The sequence below is a fragment of the Acanthisitta chloris genome, unplaced genomic scaffold (assembly GCF_000695815.1).
Source record: "Acanthisitta chloris isolate BGI_N310 unplaced genomic scaffold, ASM69581v1 scaffold3338, whole genome shotgun sequence".
Taxonomy (NCBI): Eukaryota; Metazoa; Chordata; class Aves; order Passeriformes; family Acanthisittidae; genus Acanthisitta; species Acanthisitta chloris.
Genome location: NW_008685177.1, coordinates 7,787 through 18,722, shown reverse-complemented (window position 1 = coordinate 18,722; position 10,936 = coordinate 7,787). Strand labels below are relative to the sequence as shown.

At 38.5% G+C, this 10,936-nt stretch overlaps 1 protein-coding gene across 1 annotated transcript in view; it reads left to right on the top strand.

The window, feature by feature from the left end:
• STEAP2 (STEAP family member 2, metalloreductase) overlaps positions 1–9,745 on the top strand; it is a 10,879-nt gene extending 1,134 nt beyond the window's left edge. Inside the window, exons 2-4 of the mRNA XM_009079627.1 lie at positions 998–1,525; positions 3,151–3,315; positions 9,441–9,745. Of these exons, the coding sequence (XP_009077875.1) occupies positions 998–1,525; positions 3,151–3,315; positions 9,441–9,725 (978 nt within the window). The 3' untranslated portion in view covers positions 9,726–9,745. The remainder of the gene's footprint in view (positions 1–997; positions 1,526–3,150; positions 3,316–9,440) is intronic.
• The last annotated feature ends 1,191 nt before the right edge of the window (positions 9,746–10,936 follow it).

Here is a 10,936-nt window from a genome sequence, read left to right as displayed (position 1 = left end):
AAACCCATATAGAAAAGGCACCTTTGTTTTTCATGCTTTGCTGAGGTGATACAAAGGATTTAAGCCTGTGCAAGAATTCTGTCCTTCACAGCTTTATGAACTTTGAAAAACAAGTGAGAAATGACTGGTGTAACATGACTACTGCAGGCTGAGTTTTCTGGCACTTCAGGTAGATTTTAAATAGAATGTATTCAGTATAGAATTAACGTAAGTTTTAAAATAACCTCATCATACTCCTTTTATCCACTTTCAGAACAGCACTGCACTATAAGTAATTCTATCAAAACAGATCATGTTTGCTCTAATGCAGATGATCAGCAAACAGTGCTGGGCAAACTATAGTCCATTGTAAATTTTAAAGGAACCTTGAAGTACTTTGTGGCAGGGCATTTCTTTCACTGTGTGATAAACTGGTCTATAGAACAAAGTTCTTATTTGGCTGCTACTTTTTGTTTTCTGTTAAACATTTAAATCTGGAATCTATGGAAATGTGGGTTGTGAAATTAAGCTAAATTTTTTACCCATGGAGAGATTACATGATTCTCTGCTTTGCCTTCTGTTTATGCTATAGCTGGTTTAGGGTCATCGTTCAAGATACCTGTATTTTTGAGAAACTTATGATTTTCTGAAATGCTTTTAGCCAGAGTTTCAAGTTCAGTGCAGTCTTGTAGACATTTCAGTAGGGTGGGTTTCAGTGTGCAGATTACCAGGATATCCCACAGTCAGCTCATTATTAACTCCAAGAAAAAGCCAATTGTGTTTTGGTTATTCTGTTGCTAATTCAGTGTGCATATTTGCACTCTGGCTGCGTTTTTGTGTGATTTCATTCTCATCTTGGTGATAGAAGTAGGATAATAGTATACACTTTTAGCAGTAGTGTTGTAGTTTTGATCTGCAGGCCCATAAGGGTTTTGGTGGGTTTTGTTATTTGGGGTTTTTTTTTAACCTATGAGTCTCTTTCTCTGACTACAGACAATTCCCTTGACTTTCCCAACAGGTCTATATATGCAGTAACCATGTTCAGGCTCGCCATCAAGTTATCGAGCTTGCCCGTCAGCTCGGTTTTATTCCTATTGATTTGGGGGCATTGTCATCTTCAAGGGAGATTGAAAACTTGCCTCTGAGACTGTTCACCCTGTGGAAGGGGCCAGTAGTGATTGCTATTAGCCTGGCAACTTTTTTCTTCATCTATTCCTTCGTCAGAGATGTAATCCATCCGTACACGAGAGATCGGCCGGGTGACTTTTACAAGATCCCCATTGAGATCGTGAACAAGACTCTACCAATTGTTGCTATCACTTTACTTTCTCTAGTGTATTTATCAGGACTTCTTGCAGCTGCTTATCAGCTTTACCATGGCACTAAGTATAGGCAATTTCCACCTTGGCTGGACAACTGGCTCCAGTGTCGAAAGCAGCTCGGGCTGCTCAGTTTTTTCTTTGCCGCAGTGCACGTGGTGTACAGCCTGTGCTTACCTATGAGGAGATCAGAGCGATACTTGTTCCTCAACATGGCATATCAACAGGTAAGACAATCTTTAGTTCAGTAAGCCAGAAATGCCTTGGATGTGTGTGCATGGCTCATGAATATAATATATATGTTTTCTTAATCTCTTCTACTGTTTTCAGCACAAAATGTTATGGGTTATCTTATGCATAGCTGGTGCCAAATAAGGAGACTAAAAGAAACATCTGTGCATTTTGCTCACCTTGTGGGTCAAGCTGCAGTCTAGTTTTTGTGGTAGGGGGAATCAAGGATGTGTCCTACTGAAATTCCTGATAGTAATATACACAAGAAGAATGTAGGATAGACAGGATAAGAGCAACAGCATCAAACTTCTCATACATGTTGCTCTCTATGTATACTTAACATATGGCAGAAATATGTGTCTCTTAAGTGCATTTACAAGTATGAAAAGTATAGGGCTAGATACTGTAAGCATGCTTACAGATAGACCTGTGAGGTTTTTGTTGGGTTTTTTTTTAGAAAAGGGTGATACTTTGTAACATTTTGGACTAGTGGTAAAAACACTTTAAGCATTTAAAATTCTGTGAACCTCATCTATGTTCCGTAGACATTGACTCACAGTTCCCAGGAACAATTGGTCTTGCATAACCCTGAAACAATCTCCAACAAATCTGTCATCCTTCAGAAGGGACTCTGATGCTCCTGTCTACCAGCAAAGCAGCTTATTGTCACCTTTAAAGTGGCAGAAGAGCAGCATTCCCAGAAAAACAGCATTGCCATTCAGCACATAAAATCTGCAGGAAGGAGATGTGATAGAACAGAAAGGAAAGCAAACCAAGGAAATAAAATCAAATGGAACAAATTTACAGGGATTAGGTCCACAAACTCTGAAAGGGCTGGTGTGAAAAACTGAACTTAAGAGAAAGAAAGAGCAAAACTGTAAAAGGCAGCAAGAAACTGTAATTGTTTACACATAGAATTAGTAATACTAAAGGACCCACTGATACATTTGCTAAGCAATTAACTTATTTTAATGATATTGTAAAACTCTCACTTGCTAATATTCCTAGTGAACCCCTTTCAAGACATGTCATATTGCAATAGTTCACCTGAAAGGGGAAAAATCATTTAATATCCAAGTTTCTTAGCTGTTAAGGTTCTGAGTTGTTGCTTTTTCCTGGAAAAGCTCTCCAATGAGAACCCTCTTGGATGTATCTAATGTCAATAGCCAAAGAGGCAAACTAGCTTGGACTCTGCATAGGGAGCTGAAATTAAATCAGAAAATCATGCTAAACTATCTATAAGTGTAACAAACTAAAACAAATTGCAGATTTACCCAATTTATGTTACAGAATTTGAATTTGCAGGGGCTCAAGAACACAGCTCCTGTTTTACCGTGTGTAAGAATATGCAGAATTACCTGATTTTATAACAGGATTAAATGGTATATAATGTTGCATTTTCTTTTAACATGTCATCTACATTTCCATGTGTAACATATTTCTAATCTAGCAACAGCCAGTACCAGCAGTAAGGAAATAGCTGTTTTTCCCCAAGACATGAGGAAACCTCTGAAATATTTGACCCCATTCTATGGTTGTCCTGTGACCTTAACTCAGCAAAATAACTTCTGCTGGTATTTTTAATATTCTGTAAAGTTCTTGCTTTCTGCTCTTTCCTCAGGTTCATGCAAATATTGAAAATTCTTGGAATGAGGAAGAAGTGTGGCGAATTGAAATGTATATCTCCTTTGGAATAATGAGTCTTGGATTGCTTTCTTTGCTGGCAGTAACTTCCATTCCTTCAGTAAACGCTGCCTTAAACTGGAGGGAGTTCAGTTTTATTCAGGTGTGTTACTTTTTGAATAAGGGGGTTTTGTTGTTAACTAGAATTCCTTGATCATGATCACAATCACAAAACAAAAGCATATTGCAACATGACTAGAGCTTCTTTTTTCCCCGTCTCTCTGGTAAGTTAATAAAAACAACATGTCCTTGCTTAGCAAATACATCACCATGAAGGCACATGAAGCTTTTTATGTGTGTTAGAATAGGAATTTTCATTTTACACTTCTTGGTCTTAAATAGCCAACATAGCTAAGACCAAATGATCACTAATCTATTCCTTTTCCATTGTTAGAATTCCTTGCTAAACTCAAAGTAGATAAATTCGAACAAACTCTCTAAAGTCAGTGATACTGAAGAGATACTACTATGTGTAGATGCACACAACAGTTAAAACTGATGACTTAGTTTGTCCCACACAGCCCTCTGACAGCCATGGTGTCATTGATTCAGTTTTGCTTCCCCACCACTCTGTGGTACCTGACACAGCTCTCAACTGCATTATTCCCATTAGCTGAAAATACTCATTAGTAAAATACAAAACTTTGTTTATTGAAATCAGAGGCTTTTCCAGGCCGTGGCATACCTTCTGCTGCCTTCCTTCCTCAGATAAATATTTACAACAGGCAGGCCTAAGCAGCATAAAATACTGAGAAATAGAGGCTCTATTAAACAGTTTAATGTTTACTTCTACACAAAATTGCTATTAGTTTTAGGCAGCAGCCAGGTATAAGAAATTTTATTAGGACTCATTATGGTGAAAGTTTCTTAAGTGTGTGCAGTTTGGGGTTTTGTTGTTTTGATTGTTTTATGACTTTGGCTGTAGTCTTAACTCATTCTTTTCTGATTAACAGTTTTTTCAGCATAGCCATTGTAATAATATTGCCTAACTCTTAGTCCTGTTCGCTCCAGAGCACAGGCACTGACTTTGCTGTTCAGGGCTTGGGTTGCACTTCAGAATTTACAGACATTTTAAAGGGAGTGGTGGGGAACACTTCAATGGCTGTATCTGTCTGTCTCTAAAGTATGTCTTCCCTTCCCCTGGGGTTTCCATTTCTGAAACACTGCCTACAAAAAGTTTGCTGAAACATTTTTCAAAGTAGAGTTACCCTGACAGAACTGTTTATTCTCACTCACGGTTTTGAGTCCCCAGAGGGAGTAAATACCCAATTGTATTGTTACAACATCCCTGCCATCCTGAGTTCTCTATGTGGGGACAATAGTACTGCTATTGGGCGATTTAAAACATTAACTGCAAAAGGGAAAAATATGTATTCACTCATGAGTGACATGATGTCTTTATCCAGTTTATTCCAGCCACAAACATAGCATTTTAATCTGATTTTTCTTTACTCAGATTTCCAAATTTCAGGCTTGTGTGACTGAGTCAAAACCCACACAATAGTCACAATGATGTGTCTACAAGGGAATGTTTTATTGTATCATACTTACTGCAGTTATTTCCACTGTAAATAAAGTCAAAATAGTTCCAAATTTAAATAATTATGAACTTTAATCTGTCAGTATTCTGAGGAATTTATTTGGGGATAAGTTGTTTTCTCTGGAGGTATGTTACAGTTGATTCTGCATGATGTGCTGAAGAGAACTGGTATTGGTAATGAATTATGATGATTTGCAATTTTAAATCCCAAAATACATTGAACTACTAAAAATTTCCTGAAAGATAATATTAGAGATACTTCACTTTTTCATTAATTAGTTCTCAGGGTGTAAGTTGTTCTTCATTTAGTTACTTGTCAAAAAAATTCTTTTTGCTTTATTCAATCAGAAAACAGACTTTCAGTGATTCCTTGCTAAGGTAAAAGGAGTATGCAATTCTGCATAAGCTTCATTGTACCCAGTATGCAAGTAGAACAGATAAAACATTATAATGCTTATTGTCTTTTATATTTTTCTTCTACTGAAGTGCAATATGATGAAGCGAATTTGAACTTATTTCTCTCAATCTTCTCTAAGTCAGGGGCACAAACAGTGGAACTATTAGCCCATCATCTCAATGCTGCTTTTTTTTTCAGCTTGGAAAAGCAGTATGTCTCTAACTTTAGTCCTCAGATGACTTGCCACAATTGCTGAACTTGTTTTGCATCTGACAGCTGAAGAATCAGTCAGTCAGTGCCCTCAGACAGTTTCTCAGCTCAGCACTTCCCACTGAGAGCAACATACTATTGCTGGCTCATCTTGGTAAATGCAGTTTCATCAAAAGAAGGCTAAAAGATTTTTACCACTAGAACATATTCAGCCTTGAGTCCTACTAGGAAAATCTGTGTTTATGAACATACACAGTTATAGACTGTCTTCTAGCCTTATTCCAGTAGTACAAGCCTTAAGCAGTATCCCCCCTACCTACAGTGGTTCTCAGAGACTTCTACCACAGTCTTCCTGATGTGTAAAGAAGCCCCAGTTGTGAATGTTTTTGTCCGGATATCATTGCTGCCTTTGATATCCCCAATTATTTTGGAGATGCCTCCATCTTACCTAGCCTAGTTTCATAGCACAGGTGTCAGCAGCCCCAAAACTTCCAGCCTGCTTCATCAAGGAGAAAGGACTTTGACAGGACAAGCAGTGCAGGCTCCACTCATTCCCTCAGAGTAGGAATATGAATGACATATGAGAGAGTTGAATAGTGATGCAAAAGAAAGGTACTGTGTCAGTCCTAGCAGGACCTGAGAGTCCAGCAGAAAACTTGGAATTGCTGCAGTACAGAGTGACCACTGTACAAAAATTACTTCATCATGATTAAGAGAGAAACATTCATAACATCCAGATAGAGGAACCACAGAACGAGACAGCAATAAAGAGTTTGCTCAGACCCTAGATGATGAAAATGTAGCATGAAACTTTGCAGACATCTTAACGTGACCCAGAGTTGCAGCTTACTGAGGAAAGCGGCAGGGTGACAAGCTGGGGCTGATAAACTAGTGTGTTGGTTTTCTTTAATGCCAATTCAGTGCAATTCATTTTTTCTTTTCTAAACATGTTTGGGTAAGGAACAAAGGTAGACATCAGCAAGAAATACAAAAGAATTCATACTTTGCCAGAGCAGGCAGAATAAACAGCCTTAAACCAACATACTGCAAACAGAAAAAGACATTTATTGAAACCAGTCCTTGAGTGTTCACATAAAATACAAGGAAATGGAGGATGTTGTCTGCAAGCAGTGCTGCACTGGGTCCTTCAGAATTCTGAGGAATGTGAAACTGTAAATATATAATGTAAGCTTTTGTTTTCCAATCTAGGGAGTTCAAGTCCAAAACCCATCACTCAGAGTGGCAGTGGGCAGAGCAGACTGGCTTTGAAAGCTGAACTGTATGTTTTTTAGAAAAAATCATTACAAATCTGCCATTTGTGTAATAGGAAGCTGACCTTTTTGTAGATATTCCTTTTCTCTGCTAGCACAATCCTAAAGTTTTTCTGGAGACAGTATTACTAAAACTTTTCTTGTGCATACCCTTTGAGGAAGGGCTGCCCTGTCTTGGTTCTCCCACAGGAATGGGATACTTTTTCCCCAGAGTAAAGAAGATCGAGACCTGAGTATTTAGCAAGTTTATGGATAAGATTACAGTCAGAGTTGCTACTGACAGTTTATAAGTTTAGCAGTATCCTGCTGATGGTGGAATCCCAAGTGTATCTTGTATAAATGCAGAATTTAGAAAATACCTTTCGTGTATATAAATTTTTTGGAACTAGTCGACCATTGTGAAGGTAGAAATTTCTGAAGCAGATTTGCACCATGGCACATTTTGGTCTATATGTATATCTTTCTGCTAATATTTTTGATTTTTTTCTCTTTCATCTTTTCCACTCCTCTAACTTCTGTTGGTTCTTTTCCCAAACAATGCTAGTTTGTCCAATTTATCAGTAGCCTTGGCTGGGAATCTCCCATATCAGCTAAAAGAATGACTTTGGTCAGGAAGCGAAAGAAACAAGACAGGGAGGACTTAAAAGAAAGCTGTAAGATTGGGGAGTCCATAGGAAATGTGGTCATCTATTACTCAGCTTTCAGGAAACACAGTATTATAGAAGATAAGGAAGGAAAGCAACCAAAGATATTCTTCCTCTTTTCCTAGCAAGCATCCTAGAGCCTAGGCAGAGGGTTCCCAAGATTTGCAACTGATATTGCTGCTCGCTGCCCAATGTCAACTTACCAGTGAAGAAAAAATACCAGGAAAGAAAAAGCATTGCTTCTTGCTGCTTTCAGAAGTCTTCTGCTCTTAAAGAAGTTAGCATCCAGTGCCTGGTAAGGATAATTAAGGGCCTGGTAGAAGAAGATAGCATCAGTAGCTGACAGGAACTGTTACAGGAATGTCTTTGTGGTCAGATTTTTAGATGTGTGGTTTGAGATGGTCCAGTACACACTAGCACATGCCCAACCAACACTTCAAAGGGCAAAAAAAAGAACTTAAGAAAGGTGCATTGCATGTTTTACTTGTCCTTGTGTTGCTAGTTCAGAATGCACTGCTGTACTTCTTAGCTTCCATTTTGACCATCAGAAGAAAAGACATACATGAATGTCTCAAAACCGCAGCTTACAAATGGAATTTGAATAAGCATTAAAATTTGAGAAAAATGGGAAATGGCTGTATAATATTTCCCTTCTGTTTATTTTTCAAGAATTGTTATAGTTCTCATCAGTCATCCTGATAAAGAAATGAGGGATATGATTCACTTGTGCCCTTTTCCCTGCTGGCAATGGTATAACAGCAATGAATCCAGGACAGTCATACCAGCAAAAATCTGCAATAACACAGAAAAATACCAGGTTTAATAGTATTGTTTGCTGTCCAAATTTCTTACCAGAACTTCCGTTCAGATACTGCATATGCCATTTTCATATCCACAAGTGGTTCTCTGAGTGTTCTGTTTCCTATGGAATATTTTTGGGAGCACTTTGTTCTTGCAACATGTCTAAAGCTTAACAACATGGCCCTGAAACCACTGGCAAAAACATGCATAAATATTGAGAAGTCAAAAAACATGGTACAAATCTCTAGAAATTAACAAAAGTATTTTCCTTTTTATGCCATTATATCTGTGAATCCTTGAAAGTACTATTAGCTCAGACATTCTTATTTCCCCAGAAACTGCTTAATCTTGAAGTTGAAAGAATTAATTCTTTCACCACCTATTATAGACCCTTAGGCTGCATTTTTCTTTGCCTCTCTGTTTACTGGAATTAAACCATGCCTTGATAACCAGTTGCTTTTCTTAACACTCATTCTCTGTTTCAGTGATTTTCTGCAAATGTTTCCCAACCAAATCAAATGTAGTCATTACATCAGTTTTGCCCAAAAAAAGAGTTTTCCTTCATTTGATCACCACCAGAAGTCATAGTCTTTTTTTTGTCAAGGTTAATACATTATCAAGTCTGTAGAGCATTACAACTACAGAGTCCTTAAAAAGGCAGATTCACAGAGATGGTGAATGACCCTATTAGCACCATCTCCTGTGGCATGCTCTAGATTATGTGATGAGGTCTTCTACAGGGTGTTGTGGGAACCTTCTGCTTCACATTTCATTTGGCACTGCCTGATTTTCATAAACTGCATCATTTCTTTGTGCTATTATGCCCAAGCCCTGCAGTTCTGATATTCCCATTAACCACTAGGCAACAGCTGATGGAGAAAAGTAAGGGATGGTTTATGCTAATGTCAGACAAGTGGATGTAGGGCATTGTGAAGAAGTAAGCTGCATATCTCAGAGTGATAAAAATCTGGAGTGTTGGGCCCAGCTCTCTCCCAGCAGAATGCATTGCTCCATAATCACAAATCTTGGAAGTGACCTGTCCTCATAGTTAAGAAACAGGGAACTTAATTTCCAGTCACAACTGATCTTGTTCCAATAACTACACTGAATTTGTTCCTTATTTGCATGCATATCCCGAAGCTGACTTCCATTACTTAGAATTTGGGCTGACATCATTTCAGCTTTGACTAAGGCCTGTAATGTTAACAGAGATATGCTGTAAATCAGTGCTCAGTTCAGTCCATACTTTTCAGAATATGTGAACTTGAAACCACATATGACTACTTTAATATAGTGAATAGGTAACAGATTTTAACATGATGTCTAATAAAATTATTTTTCCCTCTTTTCTCTTTTTTTTCAAAGTCTACACTTGGATATGTTGCTCTGGTTATAAGTACTTTCCATGTACTGATTTACGGATGGAAAAGAGCTTTTGAAGAAGAGTATTACAGATTTTATACACCTCCGAATTTTGTTCTTGCCCTTGTTCTGCCTTCAATTGTAATTCTAGGTAAGATCATTTTACTTTTGCCATGTGTCAGTAGAAAACTGAGGAGAATTCGAAGAGGATGGGAGAAGAGGCATGTTATAGAAGAAATAAGTGGGTCTGTTCCACATCTCTCCCCAGAAAGGATAACTATAATGTGATGATGGACTGATATTTGTTAAAACTGTTGTACATGTTTGGGGTTTGGGGTTTTTGTCATAAACTTTTATTTTTAGGAATGTAGTTAAGTAGGAGCAAAGTCACTGTGGACTTGCTTGCCACATAGTACAAGCTGTCAGCCAAACTATGAGAAGTTTATAACTAGAAGACTACTACTTCAAATAACTACAAAAATATTCTTGTTGAATTACAGAGAGCAGATGATTATGAAATCAAAATTTTGTAATGTTCCTTTGTGCAATTATATCACAACAGTATTTTATTACAACCATGCTTTTCAGATATTTCTTTGACTTAGAGCATACGTGTCAGAGTGCTGCTTATTAATACCACATATTCCAGGCAATGTTTCTTCTATTAAAACCACACTCTTCTGGGTTAGTGAGTTCAAGATATAGACTAATAGAGTTAATAATTTAGGAAATAATCAGGTTTTGAAACAAATGAATTTGTAATGATCACAGAATCGTAGAATGTTTTGGGTTGGAAGGGACCTTAGAGATTATCTAGTTCCAACCCCCCTGCCATGAGCAGGGACACCTCCCACTAGACCAGGTTGCTCAAAGCCTCATCCAACCTGGCCTGGAACATCTCCCATGTGATGAGGCATCCACAGCCTCTCTGGGCAACCTGTTTCAGTGCCTCACCACCCTCATAGTAAAGAATTTGCTCCCTTGTCCTGTCACTGCATGCCATTGCCCTCTCCAGCTTTCTTGCAGGCTCTCTCCCTGCTATAAGGTCACTCCAGAGCCTTCTCTTGTCCAGACTGAACAAACCTGATTCCATTAGCCTTTCCTTAGAGAAGAGGTGTTCCATCCCTCTGAGCATCTTGGTGGCCCTCTTTTGGACTCAGTACTCCAGGTAGGGTCTCACCAGAGTGGAGCAGAGGGGCAGAATCACCTCCCTCAACCTGCTTGCCATGCTGCTTTTGATGCAGCCCAGGCAATGGTTGGCTTTCTGGGCTGTGAGTGCACATTGCCAGTTCATGTCCTGCCTCTCATCCACCAGCACCCTCAAGTTCTTCTCCCCAGGGCTGCTCTCAATCCTTTCATCCCCCAGCCTGTATTGATACCAGGGGTTGCCCTGGCTCAGGTGCAGCACCTTGCACTTGATCAAGTATATTGCACATGTACAGTATATTTATTTGTGTGTGGGTTTACACCATTCCATGATTTGAATATTCAAACCCAGT